Source organism: Oncorhynchus clarkii, unplaced genomic scaffold (genome assembly GCF_045791955.1).
Source record: "Oncorhynchus clarkii lewisi isolate Uvic-CL-2024 unplaced genomic scaffold, UVic_Ocla_1.0 unplaced_contig_14083_pilon_pilon, whole genome shotgun sequence".
In the NCBI taxonomy this organism is placed as follows: domain Eukaryota; kingdom Metazoa; phylum Chordata; class Actinopteri; order Salmoniformes; family Salmonidae; genus Oncorhynchus; species Oncorhynchus clarkii.
The window spans coordinates 94,801-116,346 of NW_027258076.1; the positions used below are offsets into that span (position 1 = coordinate 94,801).

The 21,546-nt window shown below is 50.9% G+C and overlaps 1 protein-coding gene across 1 annotated transcript in view; it reads right to left on the reverse strand.

Moving 5' to 3' along the window:
- Positions 1–21,546, reverse strand: part of LOC139395226 (guanine nucleotide-binding protein subunit alpha-13) — a 38,331-nt gene that overhangs the window by 12,605 nt on the left and 4,180 nt on the right. Inside the window, exon 2 of the mRNA XM_071142873.1 lies at positions 7,713–7,939. Coding sequence (XP_070998974.1) covers positions 7,713–7,939 — 227 coding nt within the window. The remainder of the gene's footprint in view (positions 1–7,712; positions 7,940–21,546) is intronic.

The following is a 21,546-nucleotide window of genomic DNA, read 5'->3' on the forward strand; positions in this document are numbered from 1 at the left end:
GTGTTGACTGCTGCCACCACAGGGCTAATATATTCTCTGTAGTGTTGACTGCTGCCACCACCGGGCTAATATATTCTCTGTAGTGTTGACTGCTGCCACCACCGGGCTAATATATTCTCTGTAGTGTTGACTGCTGCCACCACCGGGCTAATATATTCTCTGTAGTGTTGACTGCTGCCACCACCGGGCTAATATATTCTCTGTAGTGTTGACTGCTGCCACCACAGGGCTAATATATTATCTGTAGTGTTGACTGCTGCCACCACAGGGCTAATATATTCTCTGTAGTGTTGACTGCTGCCACCACCGGGCTAATATATTCTCTGTAGTGTTGACTGCTGCCACCACAGGGCTAATATATTAGTGTTGACTGCTACTACCACAGGGCTAATATATTATCTGTAGTGTTGACTGCTGCCACCACAGGGCTAATATATTCTCTGTAGTGTTGACTGCTATTACCACAGGGCTAATATATTCTCTGTAGTGTTGACTGCTGCCACCACAGGGCTAATATATTCTCTGTAGTGTTGACTGCTACTACCACAGGGCTAATATATTCTATGTAGTGTTGACTGCTACTACCACAGGGCTAATATATTCTCTGTAGTGTTTACTGCTTCTACCACAGGGCTAATGTATTCTCTGTAGTTTTGACTGCTACTACCACAGGGCTAATATATTCTATGTAGTGTTGACTGCTACTACCACAGGGCTAATATATTCTCTGTAGTGTTGACTGCTACTACCACAGGGCTAATATATTATCTGTAGTGTTGACTGCTACTACCACAGGGCTAATATATTCTATGTAGTGTTGACTGCTACTACCATGGGGCTAATATATTATCTGTAGTGTTGACTGCTGCCACCACAGGGCTAATATATCTGTAGAATTTAGAGGAACCCGACTGGCCTAGGCTGACAGACTGTGGGAGATGTGTAGTAGTTGTAGTTGACGTCATTGTCCCACAATGGGAAATTGGTCTCAGCAATTTAAAAAGACATGACAACAGGAATCATAACCGATAATACATATCAAAAGTGTGTGTGTGTGTGGCCCAATCAGATGGGGAGCGTGCTGGCTCTCGGTCCAATCAGATGGGGAGCTTGCTGGCTCTCGGTCCAATCAGATGGGGAGCGTGCTGGCTGTCGGTCCAATCAGATGGGGAGCGTGCTGGCTCTCGGTCCAATCAGATGGGGAGCGTGCTGGCTGTCGGTCCAATCAGATGGGGAGCGTGCTGGCTCTCGGCCCAATCAGATGGGGAGCGTGCTGGCTCTCGGCACAATCAGATGGGGAGCGTGCTGGCTCTCGGTCCAATCAGATGGGGAGCGTGCTGGCTGTCGGTCCAATCAGATGGGGAGCGTACTGGCTGTCGGTCCAATCAGATGGGGAGCGTGCTGGCTGTCGGTCCAATCAGATGGGGAGAGTGCTGGCTCTCGATCCAATCAGATGGGGAGCGTGCTGGCTCTCTTGTGATGGGCCGGTGTTGCACAGAGACCAAGGTCTAATCACAGCTCAACATTCCTTTATGGATCACCCCCCCCCCCCGTTCCTCCTCTCCTCTATTCCTTCATCCCCTTTGTCCATCTCCACCCCCTCCCCCTCCCCTCCCACACGTTCTCTCTTTTACAGGTCTTACCCTCAGTCTTTCCCTTCCTCCTGGTAGTCTAACTCAGACGAGGGGAAAGGGCCATTTCAGGTCTCAGCTGAAACACTGTAGCGACCGCATCTACTGGCCATTAAACTAGACAGTTCCTCTATTAATGGCTTCTGGGATTGCTGCTGCTGCAACAACACACACACACACACACACACGGAGTATGCTGGTCCCCGGACATGACAGTGAGCAGCAGCCTTCCCAGAGAGATGGGGGGAGGGAGAGAGAGATGCGGGTCAAGATGGCATGCTTGAACTCCACTTATCCCTGGTACCACCACCACCACTACGTAGAGAGCAGGAGGGTGAAGGAGAGAAAGAACGAGGGAGAGGGAAACTAAACAAAACCCCTTTGTGTGCTGCAATCCAGGGAGCACGTGTCCCGAGTGCCAAACATGTCAGGCTTCCTGCTTTCACAACCTCTCTAACACACACAAACACACACTCACACACACACACACACACACACACACACGTATTAAGCCTCTCGCTGCAGACATGCTGTCTGCAGAACAGGACTTGATCTTGATGCTTTAAGTAAACATCCCCCCCCCCCCCGCCCCCCTCTTCCCTACACCCCCCCCCCCGCCCCTCTCTTCCCTATCCCCCCCCGCCCCTCTCTTCCCTATCCCCCCGCCCCTCTCTTCCCTATCCCCCCCGCCCCTCTCTTCCCTATCCCCCCCGCCCCTCTCTTCCCTATCCCCCCCCGCCCCTCTCTTCCCTACCCCCCCGCCCCCCTCTTCCCTATCCCCCCCGCCCCTCTCTTCCCTATCCCCCCCCCCCCGCCCCTCTCTTCCCTATCCCCCCCCCGCCCCTCTCTTCCCTATCCCCCCCCGCCCCTCTCTTCCCTATCCCCCCCCCCCGCCCCTCTCTTCCCTATCCCCCCCGCCCCTCTCTTCCCTATCCCCCCGCCCTCTCTTCCCTATCCCCCCCGCCCCTCTCTTCCCTATCCCCCCCGCCCCTCTCTTCCCTATCCCCCCCGCCCCTCTCTTCCCTATCCCCCCCCGCCCCTCTCTTCCCTATCCCCCCCCGCCCCTCTCTTCCCTATCCCCCCCCGCCCCCTCTTCCCTACCCCCCCCCGCCCCTCTCTTCCCTACCCCCCCCCGCCCCTCTCTTCCCTACCCCCCCCGCCCCTCTCTTCCCTATCCCCCCCGCCCCCCTCTTCCCTATCCCCCCCGCCCCCCTCTTCCCTATCCCCCCCCGCCCCTCTCTTCCCTATCCCCCCCCGCCCCCCCGCCCCCTCTTCCCTACCCCCCCCCGCCCCTCTCTTCCCTACCCCCCCCGCCCCTCTCTTCCCTATCCCCCCCGCCCCCCTCTTCCCTATCCCCCCCGCCCCCCTCTTCCCTATCCCCCCCCGCCCCTCTCTTCCCTATCCCCCCCCCCTCTCTTCCCTATCCCCCCCCCCGCCCCTCTCTTCCCTATCCCCCCCCCCGCCCCTCTCTTCCCTATCCCCCCCCCCGCCCCTCTCTTCCCTATCCCCCCCCCCGCCCCTCTCTTCCCTATCCCCCCCCCCGCCCCTCTCTTCCCCGCCCTCTCTTCCCTATCCCCCCCGCCCTCTCTTCCCTATCCCCCCCGCCCTCTCTTCCCTACCCCCCCCCCCCCCCCACCCCTCTCTTCCCTATCCCCCCCCCGCCCCTCTCTTCCCTATCCCCCCCCCGCCCCTCTCTTCCCTATCCCCCCCCCCGCCCCTCTCTTCCCTATCCCCCCCCCGCCCCTCTCTTCCCTATCCCCCCCCCGCCCCTCTCTTCCCTATCCCCCCCCCGCCCCTCTCTTCCCTATCCCCCCCCCGCCCCTCTCTTCCCTATCTCCCCCCCCGCCCCTCTCTTCCCTATCCCCCCCCCCGCCCCTCTCTTCCCTATCCCCCCCCCGCCCCTCTCTTCCCTATCCCCCCCCTGCCCCTCTCTTCCCTATCCTAGGTGTTGCATAATCCTAATCCACAGCCTCAGACCTGTTCTCCTCTCCACCGAAGGCTTTATAGTGTTCTGTTACAAGCCACGCCCTCATTGACATGGGATCTGTTGAGGGTCCAATCAACGCAGGGCAACAGAGTTAGAAGCAGAGTGTATAGAATAGATATGACCATGTCGTTGTTGTGAGAATGTATACTACATATGAACATTAAAAGCTTTGGTGTGGTCCCAGATCTCTCTCTCTCTCACCCTCCCTTCCTTTTCTGCAACAGTTGATTCCTTTCCTCTCTGCTCCATTCTACATCGGAGACTAAGGAGAGGGAGGGAGGGGAGGGAGGGGAGGGAGGGAGGGAGGGAGGGAGGGAGGGAGGGAGGGAGGGAGGGAGGGAGGGAGGGAGGGAGGGAGGGAGGGAGGGAAAGGGCATTGTTTTCATTTTCTATGGTTGACTTGATTTGTGTGTGAGTTAGCATTTTCTCCACACACAAACACTGATAGTGTGTGTGTGTGTGTGTGTGTGTGTGTGTGTGTGTGTGTGCGAGCAGCAAGCTCAGAAGCCATTAGTAGTGGTTTAAGGGCAGTAGATGCAGTCTGTTTTCAAATCAAATTTTAATGCTCAGAATACACCAGATGTGAACTTTACCGTGAAATGCTTTCTTACGAACAATTTTCCCACCAGTTAAAAAGTAAGACATTAAAAAAAAAATAAAAAGCACCATTGGTCATTAGCCTGTAAAATGTCTGCTATCCCCTCCAGCGCCATTAAACTCTTTGTTTTAAATAAATGATTCCACTTTAAGATTAAACAACAAAAATAAGGTATAATATTTTAATAATAATATTGTATATTACCATACACAATATAAACGTGATGTATTTATTTGATAAACAGACCACAAACAGCCCTAAGCATCAAACGCAACGTAAATTCGGACTCAACTTTGAGCCTCTCTAAAATGTTAACCCTCCTCTTAATGGTGAACGGAGTGTCCATTCTGTGTCGGCTTTGGGGAAGTGAGAGTGCGTATTAGCAGAACTGGGAGGGAGTATGGCGTGCTGCGGTTCTGTCACACCCCGGTCTCAGATGACAGCCTCCCTGGGATGAGTGAGTTGGCAGAGGACAGCTAACAGACAGACTAGCAGAAACCCCTTTAGAACCCATGGTAAGAAAAAACATCACCAGGGAATCAGTTGTGGGTTTAGCAGGAATCAGGAAGTACACCTCACACAAAACTGGTTTCAAATGGCTCAGTTGAATATTAGTAAACAGAATGTCTTATTTCCTGACTTCTTGGTATAGGTGTTCCTTCATAAGAGATTTTACAGCAGAAAATCTTCCAGAGACAAACAGTGACAAAGTAGCTTCAGTGAGTCAGCTGGTTGGAGCGTGTTCATCTGTATGCACCATCAGAGTAGTGGGGTGGATTTCTACACTGGCCACTTGAAGTGAATGTATACAGTTGAAGGCGGAAGTTTACATACACCTTATCCAAATATATTTAAACTCCGTTTTTCCACAATTCCTGACAAAAAAATTCCCTGTCTGAGGTCAGTTAGGATCACCACTTTATTTTAAGAATGTGAAATGTCAGAATGATAGTAGAGAGGAAGATTTACTTCAGCTTTTATTTCTTTCATCACATTCCCTGTGGGTCAGAACTTTACAAACCCAATATTTGGTAGCATTATCTTTAAATTATTTAACTTGGGTCAAACGTTTCGGGAAGCCTTCCACAAGCTTCCCACAATAAGTTGGGTGAATTTTGGCCCATTCCTCCTGACAGAGCTGGTGTAACTGAGTCAGATTCGTAGGCTTCCGTGCTCACACACGTTTTTTCAGTTCTGCCCACACATTTTCTATAGGATTGAGGTCAGGACTTTGTTGTCCTTAGAACATTTTTCCACAACTTTGGAAGTATGTTTGGGGTCATTGTCCATTTGGAAGACCCATTTGCGACAAAGCTTTAACTTCCCGACTGATGTCTTGAGATGTTGCTTCAATATATCCACATAATTTTCCTGCCTCATGATGTCGTCTATTTTATGAAGTGCACCAGTCCCTCCTGCAGCAAAGCATCCCCACAACATGATGCTGCCACCCCCGTGCTTCACGGTTGGGATGGTGTTCTTCAGCTTGCAAGCCTCCCCCTTTTCCTCCAAACATAACGATGGTCATTATGGCCAAACAGTTCTATTTTTGTTTCATCTGACCAGAGAACGTGTCTCCAAAAAGTACGATCTTTGTCCCCATGTGTAGTTGCAAACCGTAGTCTTGCTTTTTAATGGCATTTTTGGAGCAGTGGCTTCTTCCTTGCTGAGCGGACTTTCAGGTTATGTCGATACAGGACTCGTTTTACTGTGGATATAGATACTTTTCTACCTGTTTCCTCCAGCATCTTCACAAGGTCCTTTGCTGTTGTTCTGGGATTGATTTGCACTTTTGGCACCAAAGTACGTTCATCTCTAGGAGACAGAACGAACGCGTCTCCTTCCTGAGCGGTATGAAGGCTGCGTGGTCCCATGGTGTTTATACTTGCGGACTATTGTCTGTACAGATGAACGTGGTACCTTCAGGCATTTGGAAATGTTTCCCAAGGATGAACCAGACTTGTGGAAGTCAACAACAAATTTTCTGGGGTCTTGGGTAATTTCTTTTGATTTTCCCATGATGTCAAGCAAAAAGGCACTGAGTTTGAAGGTAGGCCTTGAATACATCCACAGGTACACCTCCAATTGACTCAAATGATGTCAATTAGCCTATCAGAAGCTTCTAAAGCCATCACATCTGGAATTTTAAGTTTAATCTGGCCCCTAAATACCGTAACAGTGAACAAGGCAGCTGAAATGTCACCATGCATCTAGGAAAGCCACTCCTGATGTAGGACAGACACTGGATGTATTGGGGTGGGGTGGGGGGACTAGTCCTTTAACAGTGTGTGTGTTGACTCTGTCTGCTCTATGTTTAATCATGATGAGAGAGAGGGGGGGATGAGGGACTGGAACTGGAGGAGGCTTGGTGACTGTCTGCTCTATGTTTAATCATGATAAGAGAGAGAGGGGGATGAGGGACTGGAGCTGGAGGAGGCTTGGTGACTGTCTGCTCTAGGTTTAATCATGATAAGAGAGAGGGGGATGAGGGACTGGAGCTGGAGGAGGCTTGGTGACTGTCTGCTCTATGTTTAATCATGATAAGAGACAGGGGGATGAGGGACTGGAGCTGGAGGAGGCTTGGTGACTGTCTGCTCTATGTTTAATCATGATAAGAGAGAGGGGGGGATGAGGGACTGGAGCTGGAGGAGGCTTGGTGACTGTCTGCTCTATGTTTAATCATGATAAGAGAGAGGGGGGGATGAGGGACTGGAGCTGGAGGAGGCTTGGTGACTGTCTGCTCTATGTTTAATCATGATAAGAGACAGGGGGATGAGGGACTGGAGCTGGAGGAGGCTTGGTGACTGTCTGCTCTAGGTTTAATCATGATAAGAGAGAGGGGGGTGAGGGACTGGAGCTGGAGGAGGCTTGGTGACTGTCTGCTCTATGTTTAATCATGATAAGAGAGAGAGGGGGATGAGGGACTGGAGCTGGAGGAGGCTTGGTGACTGTCTGCTCTATGTTTAATCATGATAAGAGAGAGGGGGGTGAGGGACTGGAGCTGGAGGAGGCTTGGTGACTGTCTGCTCTAGGTTTAATCATGATAAGAGAGAGGGGGGGGATGAGGGACTGGAGCTGGAGGAGGCTTGGTGACTGTCTGCTCTATGTTTAATCATGATAAGAGAGAGGGGGGATGAGGGACTGTGCATAAACTGAATGAGTGATGGTAGTTTACAGAATAAAAAGAGCATCAGTTCCAGTCTGGAGAATCCCCTGCTCAGTCCTCAGTACAGCTATTGATCATCAACAAGAGACCGACACACTGCTTTTACAAGCCAACACTAAGACCACCGAGAGAGAGGAGAGGGGGGGTGAGCAACAGAAAAGACAGCGACAGGCCGAGTCCAACACTCAATTACTCTGTGCTCATCATTCCAGCTGCAAGCCCCTTTGTTGGTTGTATGTGTGTGTATGTGTGTGCAAGCCCCTTCGTGTGTGTGTGTATCTCTCTCACGCGTCTCTATCCATGTGTGTGTTTCTCTAGGTGTGTCCTCACCAGTTGGAACTCCCTGCGTCTGTCGTAGGCGTCCTGGATGCCCGTGTCGGCCCACAGGGCCTGGATGGAGGGCAGGTACTGCAGGAAGACCTTGGTCTCCACCATGCCGTGGGCCATCCTGGCCGACCTCGTGTCAAACGCCATCATGGTCTCTCCGTGCCTCTGGTTGGACGCCTCTCCCCACGGGATGTGGAGCTTTTCTCTGGCATCCACCAACACACGCACCCCTGGGAGGGAGAGACTGTGTTAGCCAACTGAGCTAATGACTAGGCATGAAGTAGATTAAGTAGAGGGTCATACTTCCACCAACACCCCTAGAGACCGAGGGGGGGTGGAGGGAGACCGAGGGGGAGAGATGGAGAGACCAGGGGAGCGAGCGGGAGAGACCGGGAGGGGGGGGCGAGACCGAGAGACCAGGGGGAGGGGAGCGAGACCGAGAGGGAGCAAGACCGAGAGACCAGGCGAGACCTAGAGGGAGCGAGACCGAGAGACCAGGCGAGACCGAGAGGGAGCGATTCAGAGAGACCAGGCGAGACCGAGAGGGAGCGAGACCGAGAGACCAGGCGAGACCGAGAGGGGAGCGAGACCGAGAGGGGAGCGAGACCGAGAGGGGAGCGAGACCGAGAGGGGAGCGAGACCGAGAGGGGAGCGAGACCGAGACCGAGAGGGAGCGAGACCGAGAGGGAGCGAGACCGAGAGGGAGCGAGACCGAGAGGGAGCGAGACCGAGAGGGGAGCGAGACCGAGAGGGGAGCGAGACCGAGAGGGGAGCGAGACCGAGAGGGGAGCGAGACCGAGAGGGGAGCGAGACCGAGAGGGGAGCGAGACCGAGAGGGGAGCGAGACCGAGAGGGGAGCGAGCGACACTGAGGGGGAGCGAGACTGAGAGACCGGGGGGGAGCGAGACCGAGCGACACCGAGGAGGAGCGAGACCGAGCGAGAGGAACTGGGGGGGGGGGGGGGGGGAGCGAGACCGAGGGGGACCGAGACAGAGCGAGCGACACCGAGACGGGCCAAGAGGGACCGAGAACCAAGGGGGAGACAGAGCGAGGTATACAGTCACACATACAAACCCGTTTCTTCTGTAGTGCAAGAACACTCTCAAATAGTTTTAGGCACAAGCACTCACAGTACAGTACACGTGTCCTTGTGGGGACAACAGTCTTTCCCATTCCAACTCCTAACCCTAACATGGCCTTTATCCTTGTGGGGACAACAGTCTTTCCCATTCCAACTCCTAACCCTAACATGGCCTTTATCCTTGTGGGGACAACAGTCTTTCCCCATTCCAACTCCTAACCCTAACATAGCCTTTATCCTTGTGGGGACAACAGTCTTTCCCATTCCAACTCCTAACCCTAACATGGCCTTTATCCTTGTGGGGACACAACAGTCTTCCCCATTCCAACTCCTAACCCTAACATGGCCTTTATCCTTGTGGGGACAACAGTCTTTCCCATTCCAACTCCTAACCCTAACATAGCCTTTATCCTTGTGGGGACAACAGTCTTTCCCATTCCAAGTCCTAACCCTAACATAGCCTTTATCCTTGTGGGGACAACAGTCTTTCCCATTCCAAGTCCTAACCCTAACATAGCCTTTATCCTTGTGGGGACAACAGTCTTTCCCATTCCAACTCCTAACCCTAACATAGCCTTTATCCTTGTGGGGACACAACAGTCTTTCCCATTCCAAGTCCTAACCCTAACATAGCCTTTATCCTTGTGGGGACCTGGGAAATATATGTCCCCGAGAGGGCGAGACTTCCTTGTTTTAATATCCTTGTGGGGACTTCAGTGGAATTCCGGTACCCACGACGACAGTAATACAAACACACCACAGTAGTCCTCCAGACAGACAGACGTGTCCCAAACAGTGCCCTATTCCCTATATACAGCACTACTTTTGACCAGAGACCAATGGTACTTCACTTAATTTATTTATATATTTTATTTGACCTTTATTTAACCAGGCAAGTCGGTTAAGAACACATTCTAATTTTTAATGACGGCCTAGGAACAGTGGGTTAACTGCCTGTTCAGGGGCAGAACGACAGATTTGTACCTTGTCAGCTCGGGGGTTTGAACTTACAACCTTCCGGCAAGTAGCCCAACGCTCTAACCACTAGTGAATAGGGTGCCATTTGGGAGTGACTTTAGGGGTGTAATTGGGTTCCACTGTTTCTCTGGTATATAAAACAGGGCTGTTGGTCCACCTGAAACACACAGCCAGCTCACCCCTACACTGGTGACGTTATGGCTTAACCCGGGGTGGCAGGTAGCCTAGTGGTTAGAGCAGGTAGCCTAGTGGTTAGAGGGGTGGCAGGTAGCCTAGTGGTTAGAGCAGGTAGCCTAGTGGTTAGAGCAGGTAGCCTAGTGGTTAGAGCAGGTAGCCTAGTGGTTAGAGGGGTGGCAGGTAGCCTAGTGGTTAGAGGGGTGGCAGGTAGCCTAGTGGTTAGAGCAGGTAGCCTAGTGGTTAGAGCAGGTAGCCTAGTGGTTAGAGCAGGTAGCCTAGTGGTTAGAGCAGGTAGCCTAGTGGTTAGAGCAGGTAGCCTAGTGGTTAGAGCAGATAGCCTAGTGGTTAGAGGGGCGGCAAGTAGCCTAGTGGTTAGAGGGGCGGAAAGTAGCCTAGTGGTTAGAGGGGCGGCAGGTAGCCTAGTGGTTAGAGGGGCGGCAGGTAGCCTAGTGGTTAGAGGGGCGGCAGGTAGCCTAGTGGTTAGAGGGGCGGCAGGTAGCCTAGTGGTTAGAGGGGCGGCAGGTAGCCTAGTGGTTAGAGGGGCGGCGGGTAGCCTAGTGGTTAGAGGGGCGGCGGGTAGCCTAGTGGTTAGAGGGGCGGCAGGTAGCCTAGTGGTTAGAGGGGCGGCAGGTAGCCTAGTGGTTAGAGGGGCGGCAGGTAGCCTAGTGGTTAGAGGGGCGGCAGGTAGCCTAGTGGTTAGAGGGGCGGCAGGTAGCCTAGTGGTTAGAGGGGCGGCAGGTAGCCTAGTGGTTAGAGGGGCGGCAGGTAGCCTAGTGGTTAGAGGGGCGGCAGGTAGCCTAGTGGTTAGAGGGGCGGCAGGTAGCCTAGTTGTTAGAGGGGCGGCAGGTAGCCTAGTGGTTAGGGGGGCGGCAGGTAGCCTAGTGGTTAGAGCGTTGGGCCAGATACCAAAAGGTTGATGGATCAAATCCCAGAGCTGACAAGGTAGTTAATCCACTGTTCCCCGGTAGGCCAACAATGCAAATAAGAAATTGTTCTTAACTTGCCTAGTTAAATAAAGGTTACATTTAAAGACATGTAAATATAAAACCAGCTGCTGTTGACATGGGCTGGTCCACGTGAAGTCTGCAGGGATGTGTCAGTGTCACTGACCAGAGTGTGTGCGTGACACCAACTGGTAGTGATGGAGGTGGTGTGGTGACCAGAGTGTGTGCGTGACACCAACTGGTGGTGATGGAGGTGGTGTGGTGACCAGAGTGTGTGCGTGACACCAACTGGTGGTGATGGAGGTGGTGTGGTGACCAGAGTGTGTGCGTGACACCAACTGGTGGTGATGGAGGTGGTGTGGAGACCAGAGTGTGTGCGTGACACCAACTGGTGGTGATGGAGGTGGTGTGGAGACCAGAGTGTGTGCGTGACACCAACTGGTGGTGATGGAGGTGGTGTGGTGACCAGAGTGTGTGCGTAACACCAACTGGTGGTGATGGAGGTGGTGTGTGGTTCCTGTGGTGAGAGGTGGGGCCCTCCTCCCCTTCCTTTCTCCTCTCTGTCAAACACACACACACACATCCTGAGACAGACAGCTCTGACAGTCTAACCTGGGTCGACTACCCTCCTTGACCTGGCCTTGGCCTCTCTCTCTCTGGGGAGATACTAGGAACCAGACAGACCAGTTCATGTCCTGCTGAGACTAAGAGTCCATCAAAGTCAGTGTTGTTGAAGTCAAAAGTGAAAACAGGGCTGAAATGGATAGCCGAGTCACCCAGACCTGAGTCTGGGTCAAGGCAGGTCTACGGGAGGAGGCCCATAGATATCGTATCGAGTTGGAAGTTTATTTCTATGGAGTTTGATAAACTTGGTTTGAGGTTTAGAATTTCAAAAACGGCCACCATGTTGCCAAAGGTTCTATGACAGAATGTTATTGTCTTCAAGGGACGTTTGGTGCCAACCAGGATGGTGCTCTGTAACGTCTCCAAATGCCAGGTACAGAGAGAGAGAGAGAGCAGAGCCTCTCTCTGGTTATACCACAGTAAGGAGTCATATACACACAGGGCCTTGGTCTAAAGTAGTGCACTATAAAGAGAATAGGGTGTAATTTTGGATGAACAACAAGCACAGTACAGGGACTACTACTACAGCCATAGAGGTTTTAACATTGTGTTAACTGACAGTAGTGATAAACAGAGAAGGACTAAAGGCACTGATAAGTAGTTTAATTAGACTGGCTGCCAGCTACAGACCACTAATAAGGAGTAGTATAATTAGACTGGCTGCCAGCTACAGACCACTGATAAGGAGTAGTATAATTAGACTGGCTGCCAGCTACAGACCACCGATAAGGAGTAGTATAATTAGACTGGCTGCCAGCTACAGACCACTGATAAGGAGTAGTATAATTAGACTGACTGCCAGCTACAGACCACTGATAAGGAGTAGTATAATTAGACTGGCTGCCAGCTACAGACCACTGATAAGGAGTAGTATAATTAGACTGGCTGCCAGCTACAGACCACCGATAAGGAGTAGTATAATTAGACTGACTGCCAGCTACAGACCACTGATAAGGAGTAGTATAATTAGACTGGCTGCCAGCTACAGACCACTGATAAGGAGTAGTATAATTAGACTGGCTGCCAGCTACAGACCACTGATAAGGAGTAGTATAATTAGACTGGCTGCCAGCTACAGACCACCGATAAGGAGTAGTATAATTAGACTGGCTGCCAGCTACAGACCACTGATAAGGAGTAGTATAATTAGACTGGCTGCCAGCTACAGACCACTGATAAGGAGTAGTATAATTACAGGGCTTGCTCTTTTTTTTCCCACTCACTCACTCACTCACTCACTCACTCACTCACTAAACAGGGCTGTATTCCAGGGGCTCTCTCTCACACTCACTAAACAGGGCTGTTTTCCAGGGGCTCTCTCTCACTAAACAGGGCTGTTTTCCAGGGGCTCTCTCTCACTCACTAAACAGGGCTGTTTTCCAGGTGCTCTCTCTCACTAAACAGGGCTGTTTTCCAGGTGCTCTCTCTCACTAAACAGGGCTGTATTCCAGGGGCTCTCTCTCTCACACACGGCCTGGGCTGTTGATGTAATAATGAAGGATAGGATCAATAGATCAATGGCAAAACATCCATCGCACGCACGCATTAGGCCCCGATGCTAACGATCAATAGCCTACGACCATAGAAAAACAGCCACGATGCTAACGATCAATAGCCTACGTCCATAGAAAAACATTAGCCACGATGCTAACAATCAATAGCCTACGTCCATAGAAAAACATTAGCCACGATGCTAACAATCAATAGCCTACGTCCATAGAAAAACAGCCACGATGCTAATGAGCCATCAAACATTAATGCATAAAAACTCAGCTAAGGGTTTCGGAGGCCAGAACAGAGAGCCTCTCTGGGAGGAAGAGCACGGGGCTTGTGGGTAATAATAGCTTCCTCCTTCCACAGTCTTATCACTGTTTAGTTCCTTTCTCTGCAGAGATTCAACTGTCATTTCTTTGAGAGCGCGCACACACACACACACACACACACACACACATAAAAGACAGAAGGAGCTACAGAGACAGAATGACGGGGACATTCAAGTTCATTGATGACTAATTATTAAAGGGGGATTATAAATGCACCAATCAAATAACTCTCTGGGGATCAATCAGTCAACTGAGGGTCTGAAGAGACTTCCAATAGGTAAAAGACGAGCAGGTCTTTCAGACGAGGTCAAACATCAACCTATTCAAAAGGCTTGTGTTGTTGTTGTTGTTGGTGTTGTTGATGTCAAGCCGGACAGGCTGGGGACTGGCGGGATATGATATTACCAAGATACATATTGTATCGGCACCATAGTATGGCGATTCTATATGCATCACGACTCACCATGATACAATATGTATCGCGATTCTATATGCATCACGACTCACCATGATACGATATGCATCACGACTCACCATGATACGATATGCATCACGATAGCTACCTAGTAGCTAACGTTAGCTCCCTAGAAACTAAAAGCATTTGAATCGATATATAATATCGTCAAAAATAATAAATTGGATACTCTAATGTATCTATTTTACTCCCATCCCTGGAAGTCAGACCGTGTTCTCCCCAGATTCTGCTAGACGGGGTACCTGAAACAGCCAGCTGACAACATGAAAACACTGAATAGGTACTTATGTTTAGGGGCTGAGGTTTCTTGGTAGACTGTTTCCTAATGATTGAAGTAATGATGTTATTATACACACAAACTATATTACACACACACAAAACATGCCACACACACAAAATATACCACACACACACACAGGAAGTGATCACCTGAGCGGTTGACACTAAGGACAGGAGGTGTGTTGTACCGTTTCACATCAGTGGAATTCTGAGTATTTCCGTTGATGCAATCTCCAGTCATTGTTTTCAAATGACCTTTGACCTCTAGAGATAGCGGCTAACAAACACCACCGAGGCTCTTTCGTCAGCGCCTGCCGAGGCTCTTTCGTCACCGCCACATCCATACCAGAACAAGCCCTGACCCAGCAGGAACACTTGGCTGCAGAGGAAGTAAAGGAGCAGTGGCTCTGTGGGGTACACAGAGGGTTTCTCCTGGCTGGCACACAGCAGTTATTCAATGTTGTGTAGAATGCCAACCGACATTGTTCTATCTCTACACGACACAGAACGATGTACCAGTTTGCTGTAAAGAAACAATCCCAACGTTCCATAAGAGTCGGAAACACACTTCCTTTCTGGAGTCCCTTAGAGCCGAACAGGCACAGCGTCACACACATACAGTCTCCTAGCGCAGTAGTCATTAAGAGGCTGCGGGAGGGTAAACAGGATACAAACAACATGCTGAGACAAGGCAGCAGACTCTGTGGCTCAGAGCAGAGGGCTGAGACAAGGCAGCAGACTCTGTGGCTCAGAGCAGAGGGCCGAGACAAGGCAGCAGACTCTGTGGCTCAGAGCAGAGGGCTGAGACAAGGCAGCAGACTCTGTGGCTCAGAGCAGAGGGCTGAGACAAGGCAGCAGACTCTGTGGCTCAGAGCAGAGGGCTGAGACAAGGCAGCAGACTCTGTGGATCAGAGCAGAGGGCTGAGACAAGGCAGCAGACTCTGTGGCTCAGAGCAGAGGGCCGAGACAAGGCAGCAGACTCTGTGGCACAGAGCAGAGGGCCGAGACAAGGCAGCAGACTCTGTGGATCAGAGCAGAGGGCCGAGACAAGGCAGCAGACTCTGTGGATCAGAGCAGAGGGCCGAGACAAGGCAGCAGACTCTGTGGATCAGAGCAGAGGGCCGAGACAAGGCAGCAGACTCTGTGGATCAGAGCAGAGGGCCGAGACAAGGCAGCAGACTCTGTGGATCAGAGCAGAGGGCCGAGACAAGGCAGCAGACTCTGTGGATCAGAGCAGAGGGCCGAGACAAGGCAGCAGACTCTGTGGATCAGAGCAGAGGGCCGAGACAAGGCAGCAGACTCTGTGGATCAGAGCAGAGGGCCGAGACAAGGCAGCAGACTCTGTGGATCAGAGCAGAGGGCCGAGACAAGGCAGCAGACTCTGTGGATCAGAGCAGAGGGCCGAGACAAGGCAGCAGACTCTGTGGATCAGAGCAGAGGGCCGAGACAAGGCAGCAGACTCTGTGGATCAGAGCAGAGGGCCGAGACAAGGCAGCAGACTCTGTGGATCAGAGCAGAGGGCCGAGACAAGGCAGCAGACTCTGTGGATCAGAGCAGAGGGCCGAGACAAGGCAGCAGACTCTGTGGATCAGAGCAGAGGGCCGAGACAAGGCAGCAGACTCTGTGGATCAGAGCAGAGGGCCGAGACAAGGCAGCAGACTCTGTGGATCAGAGCAGAGGGCCGAGACAAGGCAGCAGACTCTGTGGATCAGAGCAGAGGGCCGAGACAAGGCAGCAGACTCTGTGGATCAGAGCAGAGGGCCGAGACAAGGCAGCAGACTCTGTGGATCAGAGCAGAGGGCCGAGACAAGGCAGCAGACTCTGTGGATCAGAGCAGAGGGCCGAGACAAGGCAGCAGACTCTGTGGATCAGAGCAGAGGGCCGAGACAAGGCAGCAGACTCTGTGGATCAGAGCAGAGGGCCGAGACAAGGCAGCAGACTCTGTGGATCAGAGCAGAGGGCCGAGACAAGGCAGCAGACTCTGTGGATCAGAGCAGAGGGCCGAGACAAGGCAGCAGACTCTGTGGATCAGAGCAGAGGGCCGAGACAAGGCAGCAGACTCTGTGGATCAGAGCAGAGGGCCGAGACAAGGCAGCAGACTCTGTGGATCAGAGCAGAGGGCCGAGACAAGGCAGCAGACTCTGTGGATCAGAGCAGAGGGCCGAGACAAGGCAGCAGACTCTGTGGATCAGAGCAGAGGGCCGAGACAAGGCAGCAGACTCTGTGGATCAGAGCAGAGGGCCGAGACAAGGCAGCAGACTCTGTGGATCAGAGCAGAGGGCCGAGACAAGGCAGCAGACTCTGTGGATCAGAGCAGAGGGCCGAGACAAGGCAGCAGACTCTGTGGATCAGAGCAGAGGGCCGAGACAAGGCAGCAGACTCTGTGGATCAGAGCAGAGGGCCGAGACAAGGCAGCAGACTCTGTGGCTCAGAGCAGAGGGCCGAGACAAGGCAGCAGCCCCCTGTGGATCAGAGCAGAGGGCCGAGACAAGGCAGCAGCCCCCTGTGGATCAGAGCAGAGGGCCGAGACAAGGCAGCAGCCCCTGTGGATCAGAGCAGAGGGCCGAGACAAGGCAGTTGACTCTGTGGCTCAGAGCAGAGGGCCGAGACAAGGCAGCAGACTCTGTGGCTCAGAGCAGAGGGCCGAGACAAGGCAGCAGACTCTGTGGCTCAGAGCAGAGGGCCGAGACAAGGCAGCAGACTCTGTGGCTCAGAGCAGAGGGCTGAGACAAGGCAGCAGCCTCTGTGGATCAGAGCAGAGGGCTGAGACAAAGCAGCAGACTCTGTGGCTCAGAGCAGAGGGCTGAGACAAGGCAGCAGACTATGTGGCTCAGAGCAGAGGGCTGAGACAAGGCAGCAGACCCTGTGGATCAGAGCACTGTCTCAAATGGAACCCGATTCCCTACCCTACTCTCTCCTTGGGCCCTAAACTGCCACATTGAATTCAATTAGACAACTAACCATCAAGTCTTTGACTTTGGCACACAGGGCTCTGCTCAAACATAGTGCACTATGTAAGGAATAGGGTGGCATTGGGGACTCAAGAGCATCAGCCAGTTATTCAGAAAGGACTAAACAGATTGACTCCTGGAAATCAACCTGTTCTATCAAACCCAAAGACCGTAGACCAGGGTTTCCACAACTCTCTTCCATGAGATCTACCGGCCTGTGGGTTTTCAGCCCAACTCTCTTCCATGAGATCTACCGGCCTGTGGGTTTTCAGCCCAACTCTCTTCCATGAGATCTACCGGCCTGTGGGTTTTCAGCCCAACTCTCTTCCATGAGGTCTACCGGCCTGTGGGTTTTCAGCCCAACTCTCTTCCATGAGGTCTATCGTCCTGTGGGTTTTCAGCCCAACTCTCTTCCATGAGATCTACCGTCCTGTGGGTTTTCAGTCCAACTCTCTTTCTGGAGATCTACCGGCCTGTGGGTTTTCAGCCCAACTCTCTTCCATGAGGTCTACCAGTCTGTGGGTTTTCAGCCCAACCCTCTTCCTGGAGATCTGTGGGTTTTCAGTCCTGTAGGTTTTCAGTCCAACCCTAATTTAAACACACCTGATTCTACTAATTAGATGCTCAACAAGACCTTAACTAGCTGAATCAGATATGCTAAATTAGGGTTAGACTGAACACCTACAGGACAGTAGATCCTCAGGAAGAGGGTTAGGCAACCCTGCCCTAGACTGAACAGGTGTTCATAGCACATACTCACAAAGCATCTCAGAGTAGGAGACATTGCTGGTCTAGGATCAGTTCTGCCTATTAGATCAATGAATAACACAGGGGGTATCTGATCCTAGATCAGCACTGAGAACCCCAGAGGCTTTAAAATAAAGTTGTTCTAACATCTGTTTAATAACTGAAAGAGTTGACTCACGCTGGGAGAGTTCAGCCTAGATCCAACACCACCCGTCCATCCATCTATGACATCACAAGAGGAAGTGCAACACCCGAGGCCCCTGCTAGCTCCTCACGAGTCGGCCGGACAGCAAAAATCTGCCACTGTCATTAATGCTACACAACGCCTGTTGGCTCACATGACACCCTATTCCCTATTTAGTGCACTACTTCTGACCAGACCCCCCCTATGGGCCCAAGTAAAAAAAGCAGTGCACTATCTAGGGAACAGGGTACCACATCTAGACTTAGGCCAGGGGTGTCAAAGTCAAATGGACGGAGGGCCAAATAAAAAAATCAGCTACAAGACGAGGGCCGGACTGTTCGAATGTTCATTGAAAAATTTTTAAATGACGCATATAGTCTAGTGAACCTAATTGAACCTACTGAAAACCTAACAAATATATTACAATATGATCAGATAAATAAAGCAATATTTTCTTATGGCTCTGTCAGTAATCTTTAATTTTCAACAGACACAAAAGACAAATTTCCTTTATATAAATATCCCCATAACATGAACATTAAATGAAAGAAACCGGTATTCAAGGCACCATCAGTAGACTATATTTTCTATTTTAGCAAAAGTGGGCTAAATTTACTTCAAAGAAAAAACAATAATAGCAATTTTCTATCATCCACTCAACTGAAATATTTTTAAAATATAATTGGATTGAAATACAAAAAAATAAAGTGCAAAAATCTATTAATCAAAAACAACACTTTGTTTAAGGAGAAGTAACATGCAGTGAAAACAAATATTAAATTTTAACTTTTAAACTTGAACTGAGTAAAAACTCTAAATATGTGATTGCACAGTAATGTTCACTTGTTTGAGGTTGAGGGTGATACTTGGTGGTGTCCCATCTTTTCCACAAGTTCATCAATGTTCGGGGTAAGGCTCTGAGCTGAAGAAATCCTCAGAATTGAGTGGAGGTGTTCAGCAGTAAGTCGACTTCTGTGTGATGTTTTGTTCAGGTTCATCAAAGAAAACAGTTGTTCACACAGGTATGTGCTGCCAAACATAGACAACGTTTGAGCAGCCTGGATGCGCAGCTGGGGCATTGTGCCGGGGAGGAAACGGGCGAACTCCGCAGCACCCACTGCCGCATATTTTGCCCTCAGTGCATCATTGCATTGGAGGTCAATCAACTCCATTTGGAGGTTTGGTGGTGAGCTTTCCACGTCAACAGCAAATGGGTTACCGAGCAGTTCCAACCTGCTTTTTTGTGCTTCAAAGTCAGCAAATCGGCGTCGAAAGTCAGCGGCAAGCATACCTATTTTATCAGCCAACTGTGTGCTCGGGAACGCACTGGTAGAGAGCTTCTCTTTCATGGTCTGGCAGCTGGGAAAGTGGCTCAAATTTTCTTTCCGCATCTGCGTCTCCCACAGAGTCAGTTTGGTTTTAAATGCCTTCACTGTACTGTACATATCAGAGATGACACGATCCCGACCCTGCAGCTGCAAGTTTATTGCATTCAGATGACTCGTAATGTCACACAGAAAAGCCATTTCACACAGAAACATTTCGTCTCGGAGTTGTGTTGTGTCTTTCCCTTTGCTGTCCAAGAACAGACAAATCTCCTCACGAAGCTCGAAACATCTTTCCCTGGCTTAGCCATCGCACCTCTGTGTGATAAGGCAAATCACCATGCTCCGTTTCTAACTCCGTCAGAAATGCCTTGAACTGGCGGTGATTCAAACCTTTGGCTCTGATAAAGTTAACTGTGCGCGTGATGATGCTCATTACATGCTCCATTTTCAAGGCTTTACCGCACAACGCTTCCTGGTGTATGATACAATGATAAGCTGTCAGCTCACCTGTCGCGTTTTCCTCTTGCATCTTTTCCCGTATCTTCGCCACCAGTCCGCTCCTGTGTCCACACATCGCAGGTGCTCCGTCGGTTGTCAAACCCACGAGTTTTTCCCAAGGCAGCTCCATCTCATTTACACATCTTGACACCTCTTCATACAAATCATGCCCCGTAGTTGTGCCATGCATAGGACGTAAAGCCAAAAACTCCTCTGTCACGCTTAGGTTGGAGTCCACTCCGCGGATGAAAATTGACAACTGGGCAATGTCAGAAATGTCGGTGCTCTCATCCACAGCCAAGGAATATGCAATAAAATCTTTTCCCTTTTTCACAAGCTGCTCTTTTAGATTGATGGACAACTGGTCTACTCTCTCGGCAATGGTGTTTCTGCTCAGACTCACATTTAAAAAGAGTTGCCTTTTTTCTGGGCAAACTTCGTCACAAACTTTAATCATGCAGTTTTTGATGAAATCCCCCTCCGTAAATGGCCGGGCTGATTTAGCGATCTCTTCTGCCAAAATAAAACTGGCCTTGACAGCAGCCTGGCCTTGTGATTTGGCTTTTTTGAACAGAGCCTGTCGAGATTTGAGGCCTCGTTTTAATTCCTCTGCCTTTTGTAGCCTTTGTTCCATGTCCATATTCTTGTTTTTGTCCGCGTGTTTCGTTTCATAATGTCGTCTCAGATTATACTCTTTCAGTACCGCCACACTTTCTCCACACAGAAGACACACAGGTTTTCCAGCTACCTTCGTGAACATATACTCCGACTCCCACCTTGTTTGAAACCCCCGGTTCTCAGTATCCACCTTCCGTTTTGCCATTTTTGATGGGTATCTGAAAGTTAATTTTACTGTGATGCTGACGACTGCTGTGCCAATAAATATTGAAATGAAGCAGCCTACTGCTCGGTGCGTCACCTTTGCATTGTGGGAAATGTAGTATTGGTGCGTGTAAAAGATCTGCGGGCTGCCGGCTTGCTGCGGGCCGGTTCTAATAATAAATCAAGATCATCCCAGGGGCCGTAAAAAACCTTCTTGCGGGCCGGATGTGGCCCGCGGGCCTTGACTCTGACATATGTGACTTAGGCTATACTATCCAGACATGCACTAGGCTGTTCTTCCAGAGAGACAAAGAGAGGGGGGGGGGGTAGATCGTATCACTTCTTAGGGATAAAATACAGTCCAGATAAACAGGCCTGTAGAATGTAAATAAGTACAACAAGATTTAGGAGACAGGGACAAACCATTTATTTAGCTAAAACAAACACACGCACGCACCCCCCCCCCCCCCCCCCCCCACCCCATCAGGTCAGAACTGTAGACTTAACGGGGGGAGATTTAGCAGAAGGGAGATTTAGAGGTGGATTAAAGAATTTAAATCATAACATGATGAGCCAAGGCCCTTTGTTTACAAATAGAAGACCGATGAGATAAAGTCCCTAAACACAGGCCTTTCACCACCAGGTCTATAGGCTACAATCTATATTTCCGGTCTGACGGACGCCGAAGATGAGAACAGAGCAGCGTCATCGGGGGGCTTCGTCCCCCAAATGGTGCACTACTTTACACCAGGGTCCATAGGGCGCAGGCCAACACGTTAGTGCAGTGTATAGGGAGCCATTTGGGACGAACCTCAGGACTCCCACCATTCATCTGTCACATAGAAGACAAAACACAGCGTTCCTCATTGGGGATCCTGCCCGGGCTTAGCCAATCACCCACAGCCAATCACCCACAGCCAATCACC